At 40.4% G+C, this 15000-nt stretch overlaps 2 protein-coding genes across 4 annotated transcripts in view; both read right to left on the bottom strand.

Moving 5' to 3' along the window:
* The window catches only part of LOC128696961 (D-beta-hydroxybutyrate dehydrogenase, mitochondrial), a 56600-nt gene extending 54340 nt beyond the window's left edge, over nt 1-2260 (bottom strand). The window contains exon 1 of the mRNA XM_070095139.1: nt 2193-2260. Coding sequence (XP_069951240.1) covers nt 2193-2245 — 53 coding nt within the window. The 5' untranslated portion in view covers nt 2246-2260. The remainder of the gene's footprint in view (nt 1-2192) is intronic.
* A 675-nt stretch (nt 2261-2935) lies between these two features.
* LOC128705755 (excitatory amino acid transporter-like) overlaps nt 2936-15000 on the bottom strand; it is a 22522-nt gene continuing 10457 nt past the window's right edge. Inside the window, exons 2-10 of one of the 3 annotated variants that reach the window (XM_070095136.1) lie at nt 14643-14841; nt 13423-13645; nt 9584-9647; nt 8602-8755; nt 7283-7406; nt 6888-7121; nt 5417-5611; nt 4998-5132; nt 2936-3826 (exon numbers count right to left, since the gene is read on the bottom strand). In XM_070095136.1, coding sequence (XP_069951237.1) covers nt 3523-3826; nt 4998-5132; nt 5417-5611; nt 6888-7121; nt 7283-7406; nt 8602-8755; nt 9584-9647; nt 13423-13645; nt 14643-14841 — 1632 coding nt within the window. In that variant the 3' untranslated portion in view covers nt 2936-3522. Of the gene's footprint in view, nt 3827-4997; nt 5133-5416; nt 5612-6887; nt 7122-7282; nt 7407-8601; nt 8756-9583; nt 9648-11382; nt 11597-13422; nt 13646-14642; nt 14842-15000 lie in introns of all 3 variants that reach the window. The other 2 variants (XM_070095137.1, XM_070095138.1) reach the window with 2 other exon arrangements.

The raw sequence follows: 15000 nt of genomic DNA, 5'->3' as shown, positions 1-15000 counted from the left end.
GTAATGGTGGTTGGGGATTTCAATGCTAAAGTGGGTAAAAAATGTTATGGAGGGAGTAGTAGGTAAATTTGGGGTGCCAGGGGTAAATGTAAATGGGGAGCCTTTAATTGAGCTATGTGTAGAAAGAAATTTGGTAATAAGTAATACATATTTTATGAAAAAGAGGATAAATAAATATACAAGGTATGATGTAGCACGTAATGAAAGTAGTTTGTTAGATTATGTATTGGTGGATAAAAGGTTGATGGGTAGGCTCCAGGATGTACATGTTTATAGAGGGGCAACTGATATATCAGATCATTATTTAGTTGTAGCTACAGTTAGAGTAAGAGGTAGATTGGAAAAGAGGAAGGTGGCAACAACAAGTAAGAGGGAGGTGAAAGTGTATAAACTAAGGGAGCATTATATTCACACCACACATTGCCCTCAGACATGACATCTCCACTGCCTCCAGCCTTCTCCTCGCTGCAACATTCATCACCCATGATTCACACCCATATAAGAGCGTTGGTAAAACTATACTCTCATACATTCCCCTCTTTGCCTCCAAGGACAAAGTTCTTGTCTCCACAGACTCCTAAGTGCACCACTCACCCTTTTCCCCTCATCAACTCTATGATTCACCTCGTCTTTCATAGACCCATCCGCTGACACGTCCACTCCCACTCATTTAATAATATACGCAAAAAATCCCTTGTCATGCAGATCATTTCGGAGGGAATGATAAGGAAGGAGTAAGAATACACTGTTGGAAAAACTGGTTTTAATGGTACTGTGAATATTTTTTACTCTAAGGTTAGTGATGTGAGTACTGACGGAGTCGTGTATACAGGGGTCGAGACTCGTATGGTTCAACTTCCTTAACTTCAAAAATTAATCTTTTGGTCCCCATCTTATTATTATTACAATAAAAAAGAAGCGTTAAACCACAGGGGCTATACAGCGCTGCCCATTGGCCTCATCATACGTACTATTCAAACTGTGTTTGGGGTATACCTCCAACACTTCCCCAAAAAGTTACCGTAAGACTGAAAAGCATTTTCTAATATCTTCCTGTTGTATATTTGTGATGAAAGCCTCAGCATGAACCCTGGTAGTCTCAACCCCGTCTCTCTCTCCCTCACCCCGTCTTTTTCACGTTGATCTTCAGATGTATATAGAACTGGTGAGGTAGCAAAGACTTCAGAAAGGGAATGGAGCACAATCTTGGGCTGTCAGTTAGCAGTGTGAGAACAATAATAAGAATAGAACTTCAATCGAACTTCATTTACTAGAGATTGAGGGAGACTGATACCAGTTAGTTTATCTATCATCACTATCATGCAAGAACCTCCATGTCTATGGTGCATCCAACAAAAACAAACTTTTGGATGTCTCTGTTACCCGGCTTCGGCGGGTCTACAACCATCTCTGGGAGGTCACATCACCAGCTGATGTAACTATTGTCACATTCTACGTCATAATGTCCTGGAATACAATAAAATTAATGAATTTACAGACAACTCGCTCACACATGTTCAAGAAATGTCAAAATATTTTTATCCACAGTGGTACATAACCAACCATTTAAAAAAAAAACCTGACTTTGTCTGATGTAAATAACTCATAATAACTCAAACTTGTTTAAATTCATTTACCATATCTTGCTAAAATATAAGGTAATATAAATAATTCAGAACCACATATAAGGTACACTGTATATTTTTGGGACTTAACTGATATCTGCATAAATAAATCATTACGACTGTGACCAGATATAAGCATGTCAGTAGTTCATTACCACTAACTTGTTTAGTTATCAGTACTTTGGGGCCCAGTCCTTGGACCCAACATATGTCTCTAACATTTTTGACTACCGCCCACACCATGGGTATGGGGTACATAACGAAGATCTTAAACTAATTTTTTTTTCACCTCCCCGCGTCTCTCTAACCCACTCCTGTCTCACTCAACCCGCGCTCCTTTCAACTCCCCTCCACTACTTTCAACCTACCACAACCCTAGAATAATTCTAGACAATTATGTTAGGGGAATCAAATGACAAACTGGTTGAAGCTGTCGTGGAGTTAACTAACCTATTGTGTTTACTACGGCGAATTGTCCTGAGCCTAGACGCACCACGCCCACTGACAATATTTACAATATTTACACAACCACTGACAGTGCTTGCACACACGAAAAGATGTACTTACCTTTTATCTACAACTGTCTTCAGATAGGCCAAAATGCGTTTTGTTTGCAGCATGGCGCACAGATTGTGCACATAGGCCAACACATCCACACTCACAGGTCCAGTGTACACCAGTCAACACACTCTGTGATAATTGACTGCATAATAGTGTTGACAATGAGACTAACATTGTTATGGCAAGAGTTACTCCCCAGTCAACAACACCAGTAACAGACCCGTCTCAGGTGGGTTTTCCTGACGAATGCCATAACATGCAACCATTGTCAATAGATGATCACCTGATTTGTGATTACAAAAACTCACTATTAATGACTATTAAGGCTCTCCGGGTTAATAACTACTTAGCAAACATAGCAACGCTCCACCTATTGACGAATTTATTAATCTTTTTTTTTTTAAGGTAAACACAAACACAAACTACATATGGAGGTGACTAACAAATGACGATTGACTTTTGTAATTGACACTCAGAGTTTAATTACAGGAAATGTAACATCTAAGTTGTCTAGGACAAGATAGAGAGGCAGTGAGATTAATTAAGGTTTCTCATTTTAAGTCTATAATGATAATCCGTGAAAAAAATGTTCGACTTACGTCTTCATATATATATATATATATATATATATATATATATATATATATATATATATATATATATATATATATATATATATATATATATATTTGTGTCGTGCTTAATAAATCAGTTCAAGCAAGCCAAATGTATTTAAAACATTTTTTAAATTTAATATTTATTGATAAATATATGCACATCAATTAACACAGTATCATTTTTTTTAATTTTTAACAAAAAGAAAACTTAACAACCTGACCTGACTTTTCTAACATTTAATGGTGATTGTTTAACCCTACCTGTCAGGGGTACTTAGAATTATTTAAAATCATCGAAATATATTTATTTCGTAATGTTCAAACCAATTCTCGATGAAATATAGAAAAATATGTATGAACTCGGCTTGTTTGGCAAAACTTAGGCTATAAATAGCGACATGTATATAACAGTATTATTTTTAGAAATACTTCATGTAATGATTTATTATACAGTTATTCCCTCTACAAACACATTATCATACAGTACATACACCCTTACTCGGAACCAATAGTTCATGGTTAAATACACGTTTTCTACAATACTCTGGTAGCCATAGGATGGACACTGAAATCCTGACTACGACTGCATTACGGAGCCGGTAGTGTAGGGTTCAATACGGCGTAAACTGCCAGTTGCCCTAAGAACCACCAAGAAGACGTCCGCGGTTTCATCTCAGCTGCGACTGCGGGATCGTCCGTTACCACGGATCCGGTGTTGTCTATATCTGGGTCTCTGAGGTTGGACTTCTCTCCGGATGGTGTCCCCACGACAGCTGCCCATTGCCCTTGTCTGTGAGGGGCATGAGGTCCTTGGGCATGCCCCGCATTGGAGAGACGGGCGAGAGCTGTGGGGAAGCAGCCAGTGGTGTGTGAGTGGGGATCATCCCACACTCGACCTTGTCCAGCATTTCAATGGAAGGTTGCGCTGGTCCCATGCGTTCCAGTTCCTCCCGGCACAGATGCATTACTATACCGGCGCCAAAAGCGTCGCCCAGGACATTGATGGAGGTACGGACACGATCTCTGCCAAATGAAACATAATTTTTAAGGATTTTTATACGATAAGCTCTTATAATACTAAGGTATATGGTAATTCTTTTTTGCAAATACAATTGAAAAAGTGTACGAAAAACTGAATATCGCCTACTATAAAGGCCATTTAAAGATCTATTTAATTTTGGAAGTGCTTGTTATTGGTGGCAATGACGAAACTTACACTATGTAGATAGTTGACTATAAAAAAAATCACTGTAATGCATTTTTTTTCACCATGCATGTTTATAATTCGGAAAAAAAATTAAATCTTTGAAATATTTTGGTTTTGCGAAAAATTATAAGATTTAACATTGTTGCTTAATCGGAAAACTAGCAATAGTTAATAAGTTCATTTTACGTAATAGAAGACACTTATAAAACATATTAGGTTGGTTGGGCAATGAAGTTTAGAGCTTATCGACTACACGAGGGTCATTAAGGCTGCACGTCACTTGTCCCCATCAGTCAAGAATACTTTAATACCTTAAAATTGGACTAAATTAAACTATCAGCGCATGTACGAGTACAGTGAGACATATATCTCGTTGTGTATATATTCTGTTTCAAAATTATATACACCGTAGGAAGGGTTTATGAAACTGGAAGGGTAACCAAGGCTAGAGAACGAACAGCGAAGAATGGAAATTTCTGACTCACTAACTAAGGGGTCACAAATGCGGAGGGTACGAAGAAAGAACAATATTCTTGACAGAGGAAGCATGGTAAGGAAAGCAGTGAATGTACATACCACTGTGCATAGGCTTGCGATAAACAGAAAAAGAAAAGCCTGTAGCTGAGAGATGGAAGGTACGTCGAGGAAAGAAAGCAAAGAGTTAGATACACTACTCACGTGTTAAACGGACTTTCTTCTCTCCCAAACTCTCTACTCTTGCGAAATCTCTAGTTCTTTGCATCCTTTATATTTACGGTCTCCTAAATCTTAACAACTCCCTCTGTTCCTTAGACATCACACTTGCTTCTCGTCAAACTAACACCCTTCTTAGTAATCTAGTTCGCACCTCTGCTGCTACTGAAACTCCTCTTGTCCTCTCCAATACTTTGGAGAGACTGGCCGCTCTCTTTCTGACAGACTTAAAAGTTCAGTCATCCGCACACACAGGTTGTCAAGGTAAACATCACAGGTATAAATAAGACTTACAAGATCCAGTCTACAGCGAAGATAAGTGAGGCGTGTTCTGTGGGCAGACCGATAGCGGTGAGGACAAGGAGCATGGTGACCAGACCAGCGCTGGGAATACTAGCAGCGCCTATACTGGCCAAGGTAGACGTTAGGCTGTAAACACCAAGAAACTTATGACTGTAGTAAGATTCATTACAAGAGTTTAAATTTGTAACTGTATACCAGCCTATGTGTAAATTAATTTGGAATAAAACAATAAAGATTTGGACCCCAAAATATCTATACATTTCGGTCACAGGTTAGTACAGAAACAGTTTCGAGGCAAAAATTTTATCCTTGTGGTACCCCACTGTTGACATTTTCAACAACAGACACGACCCACCTAACAGCGAATGGCTGGTAGAGGCCCTGCAACAAGAGGAAGGAAGGAGACCTACCTGACGGTGAGAAGTTGGCCAGGACCCAGGTGGATGCCGTACATCTGAGCGATGAAGATGGAGCCGACAGCCTCGTAGAGCGCCGTGCCGTCCATGTTGATAGTGGCACCCACCGGCAGCACAAACCTCGTCACCCGTTTGTCTATCTTGTTGTTCTCCTCCAGGCACCGGAAGGTAATGGGCAGCGTTGCTGAGCTGTGGGTGAGATGTGTGTTAATATACAGCAAACCAATAAATTTCAAATGAAAATGAACCCTGTTTTGGATTCATCTTGGACCAATATCACGATGTCATTAATTATATACGCACTGTAAGAAGCCCGAAGTTAGCTCAGGGCATTGTGAGGCGAGGAGACAGCCAGGGTCAGGTCAAGTTGGCTTCTTGTGAAGTAAAGATCAACATTCACTTTAGCTGCTAGAAAAATAATTAGTTATTCTGTTAATATAAGATATTATGTAATTCTCCATCTATTCTCAAAATGTAAATGAAGACATTTACATTTTGAAAACAGCTAAAGTAAGTATTGACTATAGAAACGATGCCAATGCTTAGACTAATATATGGGACATTTTTGACTAAAAGTCTGTGAAGCTTCCATGAAAGATCAATTTATTTTTTTAAAAAATCAGCTTACAGGACAGCCATGGTCCTTAACATTACAGACAAAAGCGTTGTTAGAGTCAGCAAAGCAAGCACTTTGTTTTTTTGTGTGCTGTTTTAGTTCGTCAGAACGGGATTGGCAAGTTTCATTTGTATACCTGAGAGGAGAAAATGAGCAGGAAGGAATTATTGCAGAGTACAGGTTGGTAGAAGTATAAACCAGAAAACTTCGAAATAAATCACTATGACCAAATCCAAGTTTAGTATACTGAGAACAAAGGGCATTGTTAACGATTCTGTAAGTTAGAGCAAAGGGAAGGCGTATCAGGGAAGTGTTCACTGGAAAAGTGGACTTGAGAAAGTCATTTTGGTACGATAGTAGGTTCAGTTTATTAATTTAAAGAGGTTGAAAAACGAAAGGAAGAACTGAGTGGAGTTAAGAAACTAAGGGAGGTCACTTTCATGATCATGTTGCTAAAAGTACACGAGTGATTATTATATGGTTTCATGACTCGAGCCATAAAAACCAGACTAACCACTGGACCTGGCTGGTCTCAAGACGGTGGGGAAGGCACATCTACAACCTGTTCGAGTCTAAATGGTTGTAATTAAACCACGGAACGGGTGGGGATTGAACCCAGGGCAATAGTCCTGAAACTCCAGACCGGCGTGTAAGCCACTCGGCTAGCTGATTAGAATAAGATTCATGTAACTAGGTATCCAGCTGACAGAGTGGCTTACTCACTATCCTGGAGTTCTAAGATTCACCTGCCATAGGTTCAATCCTCACCTGTTCCGTGGTTTGTTTACAGACGTGTGATCACGATTCCGTGAGTCATAGTGATTTTAATTTCGTGTATACATGACTGACCTGGAGCCGGTGCCTAGAGCCGTGATCCAAGCCTGCACCATACCCCGGAAGAACACAGCCGGGTTCTTTCTGGTGATGACAAAATATATCGCTGGGAGAGTGATAACAGCGTGGACGAAGAGACCAGCGATCACAGTCAGCATATAGAGCCCAAGCATCTGCGCCGTCTCCCTCAGGTCCTCGATGCTCATGATTTGTCCGATAACCAGACTCATGATCCCGAAGGGAGAGTACCTGAAGGAGAACCACTCTTAATTATCAGGATAATACTGCCTCGTGTAACATATAATACTGCTTCGTGTAACGTAAAACTGCTTCACTTGCCATAATACTACCTCATTCACCATAACACTGCCTCGCTTAACACTGACTCAATATCAAACTGGTTCACTCACCACATAATCAGCTCCACCATCTTCATAACAACATCGTTGAGAATGATGAAGAAGTCAACCATCAGTTTACCCTGGGGCATGCGACCAATCAGAGAACCGAACGCCACACAGAAGACAATCATCCCTGAAATAAGTACCAGAATCTGAGTTAACGATGTAATTACTGAGGAAGAAATGTGGTTTGTTTGCAGTCGTGAGTCAAGAAATGTCAGTGATTTTTTGGGCCAGCCACCGAAGTGGGTAGTTTACTGTGTGCACCATATCCATCCCGTGGAAGGTAGCGCAAGAACATATCGATACACAAAAGGCCTAGGAACTAGGCCCCAAAAGGGTTTACAGGGGTACATCTGGATATATATCAAAAGATCATTTATTCGTTACAAGCAAATTTAGAAATATGATGGCCCGCCACTGGATCTTTTGGTCTTCTGACCGAGGCCTTCTACTGGCTTACTTGTCCACACCTTTTAAAAACAATTATGTTTATTATATTTTGAAATATGTCACTCAGAAATATATCACTGAGAGTTTACTTTAATCCCTAATTTCTGGGTTAAATTATTTTTTGATTGGTGGTGAATAGGTTACTTGTAGTAGTAGTAATAGTAGTAGTAGTAGTAGTAGTAATAGTAGTAGTAGTAGTAGTAGTAGTAGTAGTAGTAGTAGTAATAGTAGTAGTAGTAGTAGTAGTAGTAACAGTAGTAGTAGAAGCAGCAGCAATAGTAGTAATAGTAGTAGAATAGTAATAGTGTTATTGACGTACATGTTGGTGAAACTGAGAAAAGTTTAGTGAACCAGGGTAACGGGTGGGGTTAGAGCCCATGGCAATTGAGTCGTAAACTTAGAGGCCAGTGTGTAAGCCACTGGACCAGCTGGCTACAATGACATTCATCCAACTAGGTGTATTTATAGCCAGCTGGTTTAGTGGCTTACGCACTGGCTTGGAGTTTTACGACTCACTCCCCATGGATTCAAACCCCATCCGTACCCTGGTTTGTTTACAAGCGTCTTTTACGATTTCGTGAATCAGTAGTTTAAGTGGTATAGTTATATAGGCAAATGAGGTAAATTAACACCATTGCAACCTTTGGATATTTATTTGGGCTACGTTTCGCCCAGTGAGAGTTTCTCTTTAATATGCCATAAGACTGATGTAAAGAACGGGGATGGGGAGTACTGTGATAGGATACAACAGAAGAAAAAGGTTGTGGATAGACAGGAAGAGAGAAAAGCTTGATAAAACCTCAATATGGCTTGACGAAGCCACGTGGGTTTAGCTCTCCTCCCCTCCCCCCATCTATGAAAACATCAGTAGGTACCCATAACGTTGGTGCCCTCAGAGCTGGTGAGAGATCTCTCATACTTGTCTTCGTTCAGCGTGTCGTTCACCGTAGCCTCCACCTCTAACGAAGTCTTGACGGTCTCGTTCAGAGACTCCGAGCTCTCGTTACCCCGGCTGGCCGGAGGTCTGATCTGGTTATTATATTAGTATTACTATTATTGTATTATTATTAATTAGTAACATTATATAGATATTATTGTAATCACGAACGAGTGGTATTGATCAATAACAACACTGCTACTAGCCAAGGATTCGAACCCATGTTGTTTTGACCCGCCTCATGGTGGGCGAAAACCACATGAAGCTCTATCTCATGGGACCACCAGGTAAACATTTGTCAATTAGCAAGAACTCATTTAAAATTAAGTCCTTTCTAAAATTTTCTCTTCTACGTTGAAAGATTTATTTTTTCACTTAAGTTAGTGTAAAAATTGATAATTTTGTACCAAAAAAACCTTAGAAAACTTACCTAACCATATTATAATAAGTGCAATTTAATTAAGCCTAATCCAAGTAAATATGTTTTAGATAAGTTTACAATGATTCAATAATAAAACAAACACAATGAAATATATTTTTTTCGTTTAGGGTAGGATGACTTATATGTTGCAGATGTACCGGGACACAATCTGGAAAAGACCCGGACCGGGACAAGACCAGTGAACCTAATAGAGTACAAACCATACCACGGGCGGGATTTGAACCCGCGGTCAGAGTCTCAAAACTTCAGACCGTTGCATTTGTGGTCACAGTGGTGCCTATGCTAACCTTCCTATGGTGTAGAAATATACCTAGTTGGACGAATCTTATTGTGGCTAGCTGGTCCAGTGGCTAACGCGACGGACTGGAGTTTTGAGACTCTCTGACCGCGGGTTCAAATCCCGCCCGTGGTATGGTTTGTTTGCAATCGTGTCATTACGATTTCGTGAGTCTACTAGAGTACAGTTGTAGATACTCACCTTCTTGTAGACAGTCTTGGTCGAGGAGAAACTGGCCATCACTAAGTTATCAGGAAACATATTTCTGTAAACGTTTACTTTTGCTAGGTTACTCTTGGATTGTTATATTTGAATATATTTTAAGGAACCACGAAGATATTACCTTCATGTATAAGATTTTTATAGGGAAAGTAAATTATTATTCTATTGATATTAAAATACTCTTTAAATACTTTGAATAACATTAAGACATTACGAAAACCAAAAACAGGACACAGACACCTATACAAAAAATAACAAACCAAGTAACAATATATTTACAAAATATAATTACAGATTATTAAAAATCTGACCAGATTAGAGGGAAATACACGGATACAACCAGGTATCTCATCTGACAAGAATATTTAAACGACAGAGTACCTAAACATTTTTGCTACTTAATCAAACAGCAGAATTTGAGGAAAAGTTTTGGTTGCACAGTTGGTGAGTGGGTGATGGAGGCTGCTGACCTCGTCATCACCAGACGAGAATACTTTCATTCCTAAAATAGGGGCTAAATCTCTCATCGTATATACATTGAAAGAAATACACTTTTCGTTGTATGTACCCTATGTTACACAGTACATTTACAATTTCTGTTAGCAGTCATTTCCACGTTTAATAAGGAAATTGTAGATGGTTTTTATACAAATAATACACGAGTCTGAAATATCACAAACTTTTTTTTTTCAGCAAGTCGGCCGTCTCCCACCGAGGCAGGGTGACCCAAAAAGAAAGAAAATCCCCAAAACGAAAATACTTTCATCATTCAACACTTTCACCTCACTCACACATAATCACTGTTTTTGCAGAGGTGCTCAGATACAACAATTTAGAAGCATATCCTCAGTATTTACATTCGATATGTAAAGAACTCAACACGAAAAAAAAAATCTATAATATTTGACTGGAAAATGTAAAGATGTTGACTAGAGGCAGAAAACGTATTAAGTCATCTGTCAAGACACCAGTAAAATATTTCTGGTCGTCAAGACACAAGCAGATTAATAACGGAGTTAAATAAAATATTTGTACTAAACTATAATAAAGTATCGTCAGCACTACAGGTCTGCTATTTACCTGGAGTTTACCTGGAGAGAGTTCCGGGGGTCAACGCCCCCGCGGCCCGGTCTGTGACCAGGCTATGCTGAAGTTTATGTAATAATAGTTAAACAGTCATACGTTTGTAACAGTTATGTTAAGGTATGACAAATCATGTTGATAATGATGTGTTCTTGGTTACTTTTATTAAGTGCTGTACTTGTTGAGATGTGTATGTAGTGGTGTGTAACTCTCAGAAATGAGGTCATTTTACATTGCCTACCCAGGGTGTGGGAAAAGTAATCTATTTGGCGCTGGATGAGGCTTCCACTGGCTTTTCCAACATTTCCTTTGCAATACAACATCAGATTCTCACAGACTGGTGAATCTTTTAAAGGGACAACCACAAATGGCACAGTAACAAAAGGTCAGTTATGGCTGTGTCTTTTCAAGAGAACACAACAGACGACACACATCAAGCAAGAGGTCCCTTACGCGTGTCTTTTCAAGGGAAATCCATAGACGACGATACACAACAAGAGGTCTCTTATGCCAATATCTTTTCAAGGGAAAGCCATAGACGATACGCAAGAGGTCTCTTACGCCAATGTCTTTTCAAGGAAAAACCAAAGACGACACACAAGAGGTCTCTTACGCCAATATCTTTTCAAGGGAAAGCCACAGACGACACACACCAGGACAAGACGTCCGCTGCGCCAGAAGGAAACTTGAGCTACCTAATGATGTCGAGCAGAGCATCGATGAGCTGGGGTTCCTCAGTGGTCGAGGAGAGCGTTTGTGATCCTCTCACCAGGATGGAAGGGTCGCCTGGGTGGATGGTAGTGACCATGGTGATTCCCAGACACGTTGCCATGATGGTAGTGGTGAAGTAGTAGCAGAGGGCACGAGAGCCCATCTTTCCTGATGACCCAGTGTCCAGACACGACAGACCTGTGATGGTGGTGGTGGTGGTGGTAATGATGATGATGATGTGATGATGGTGGTGGTGGTAGTGCTTATGATCATATGGAGAAGATATCGGTGGTGCTAGTAGTGGTGATGTAGAAGTTATGATACGGCGAAGATGGTGGTGATAAAATTAGTAGGGGTGATGCAAATGAAGATAATAAGAAATAAAGATGGTGGTGACTATGATAGGTATAGACAACTGATGAAGATAGGTGTGGTAAAAATAATGAAGATAGTGATAAAAATAATGGTGAAGAAAATAGGGTGATCAAAATAATGAAGAACACAGTGTGGTTAAATTGAAGATGAGAAAGATGTAATCGTAGAAATGATAGTGAAGATGGAAGCAGTTGTGTCAGCATATACATACCAGTAGTGAAGGTGGCCAGGACGGTGAGTCTGTAGCCTCACGCAGTTTGTAACGATCTGATACATATCCTTGGCACTCATACACACCAGCATCAACATACCCTGGCACTCATACACATTATCATCAACATACAAATCAACGTTATAAACACTACAACACAAATTAAACATTAAAAATGAGATTATTACCGTCATCAACGTAATAATACATTATAAACACTACATCACATAAACATTACAACACATAAATATTTTTGACCATGAGAGACAACATTTCAGAATTTGCAGCATAACAAATACGCCCACCCATATGTTTTCTTGTATATTTTAAGATATATGAAATTAAGCTATATTATATATTGATTAAAAGTCATAATTAGAACTAAAAATTGTGACCTATAAACAGGGAATTAACTCGACACATTAATATTTGCACGGAGTAGTGAAGTTCGATCCTGCAAATCGAACTTTCACTACTTATGCTCATCCCGCCAGCGATAGCTCAGAAAAAAAAAATAACAGGATTACAGTAGTGACGATTGGTCTGGTTCCCATGGATCCCAGTAAGAGTGTTGATACAATCGGGCTGATTCCACTGGAAGGAATAAGCACTGTCACACAGCACTACTTCGCCGTCAACACCACCCAGGCTACAGCCCACTGCTGTCACCCTACTATGAAGACTTAAGCTAGTATAGGAGCCCATGACTGGTCGTCATATAATTAAGATCAATGTCAAGAACGTTTTCATGACAGAAACTCTACTCTCGCAACATATACTCGAAATTTTTTTCTTTGCGTTCGTGAGACAATGTAAGCTCAACATTTTGCAACATTTGTGGTGTTGCCGGACTAAAACACCTCTACAACTGTCCTGGGGACCCTCATCCTCAGAGAAAAGAATAAACTTGCTTCAGGAAAAACTCAAGGTTCTCCCTGAAGCTATGTATGGACGAGGGGCTCGAGGCGCGGTCTGTGAATTGATAACCCGTAAATGGACAGGTTATGTTTGTATATTAACTTACAGTATATTAGAATTTCTGAAAAAAATCGAGTGCTCAGAAACACACAAACAGCAATTCGTCAGGTAATGAGCCGTCTAATTAGGGAACTTGTCTTCCAAGCTGCAGGAAGAGGGAAGTTTCTCTCATGGTCAGTCTTACGACAGAAAAAATATGATAATTGAATTAAATGTTGAGGAAGACCTAGCTTTCTGTGCGCAGCTATTACTGTACTATGGGTAGCAAGTACCGGTTAGCCAGTGGTTGCATGAACAATGATACCAAGCACCAGGTATCGCTGATACCCAGCCACTGGTTGTTTAATCATTGAACTGGTCGTTATATGACGGACAAAACACCACCATGAGTATGCCCCGCGTCTTGAGACACTTTTCCTAGTTCCTGAGGAACAAAACACCAGCACCATTTACCGTGTACCTAATAATATCGAGGAGTGCGTCGCTGGTGGTGATCTTGTTGTCGAGATCGATGAGTGGAGTAACGTCGAGGGTAGTGTGAGTGAGCATTGTGGGACTGCCGGGGTGGATAGTGGTGACACTGACGATCCCAGTCACTGCTGCGAACACCGTCGTGGCGAAGTAGTAGGCCAGTGCGCGCGACCCCATCTGTCCCGACGCTGATGCGTCGAGTTGTGCCACACCTACGTCCAGGGTTGGGAAGGGGCGGAGGCGTAGTGGTTTACGTGGAGGTCGGTAGTTCAGTGATTATGGTGGAGGCAGGTAGTTAGCTCAGTAGTTAAAACGTAGGTGGATAGTTCAGTGGTCAGGGTGAGGTTAGGTAGACAGGTCAATGATCAGTGTGTGACGGAAAAAAGGACAATCAATGAGGATAAGATTTAGAGGTGAGACAAGTAACGTGGAGAAGGCGGGGATTAATTGGTGCCAGATTGCTCCATCAACGAAGAGGATTTCAGCAACGTGGAAGAACAGCAGAGAAGGAAGAATAAAAGGAGGCAGAGGATGGAAGTCGAAAGAGAGGACCAGGAGAGGCATGGGAAAAGATTGCGGGAGGAATGTAAATAGTGGCGTCAGAAAGAACAAAGTACAGAACCAAAACCCAATATTTATAGACATTACACGTTTCTCACACATTTTACATGACATATAACAAATACATTGAGCAGAAGCGTCTGCTTATGTACGGAACAGAAACAAATATTCGCAATGACAAAATCACAAGAAAAATGATTTCCAGAAACCACACACACACACACACACACACACACACACACACACACACACACACACACACACACACACACACACACACACACACACAAACACACACACCATCACGGTCCTAGCTAATATTAGCACCAGTAAATTTATAGCCAGTTATCTCCCTCTTCTTATCTCACTTTGTATTACATTTACCCTCTTTTAGAATAGATCTCTCACATTTTCTATTATATTCTGTTATCATTATTCACGCTATATTTTCCCCTTTATCCTTCCTTTTCCTTATCATATCTCATCCTTCCTTCACATTGATCTTATTTGTTCCTTGTTCCTTTATCTGTCACACTTCATCCCAGCAACATCTCTCTTTCCTGATTTATGATAATGAATATGATCAACAATTGAAGAACTCTCATTCTTTACCCTGTGTTGACGGACATGATTCTCTCCCTCTCTGACCTGTGATGATGGAAGAGATGATGAGGGGGAGGATAAGCATCTTTAGCATCCTCATCATGATCTCTCCTGGGAATGAGACAAGCATGACGGTGTCCGGGGTGTAGTGGATGGTACGAGCCAGGGAGCCAGCAGCTATCCCCAGCACCACCCCCAGGATGGTCATCACCAGCAGCAGGTTCTCCCTCACCCACGAAGCCATCTGAAAGCAACTTGAACGTTTTATAAAGTAGACAGTGTCTTTGTTTACGTGTGTGGTGTGGTTGTGTGAAGCAACAGAGGCTTGATCCTCCGTTAGGGGGCAGAATCAGTGCCCTCCCTGTCGAAAGGGGCGAGAGTGACCGCTAGATTACGTCAGATG

Source organism: Cherax quadricarinatus, chromosome 49 (genome assembly GCF_038502225.1).
Source record: "Cherax quadricarinatus isolate ZL_2023a chromosome 49, ASM3850222v1, whole genome shotgun sequence".
Taxonomy (NCBI): domain Eukaryota; kingdom Metazoa; phylum Arthropoda; class Malacostraca; order Decapoda; family Parastacidae; genus Cherax; species Cherax quadricarinatus.
Note: the sequence above shows the minus strand (reverse complement) of the source record. Positions and strands in the feature narration are given on the sequence as shown.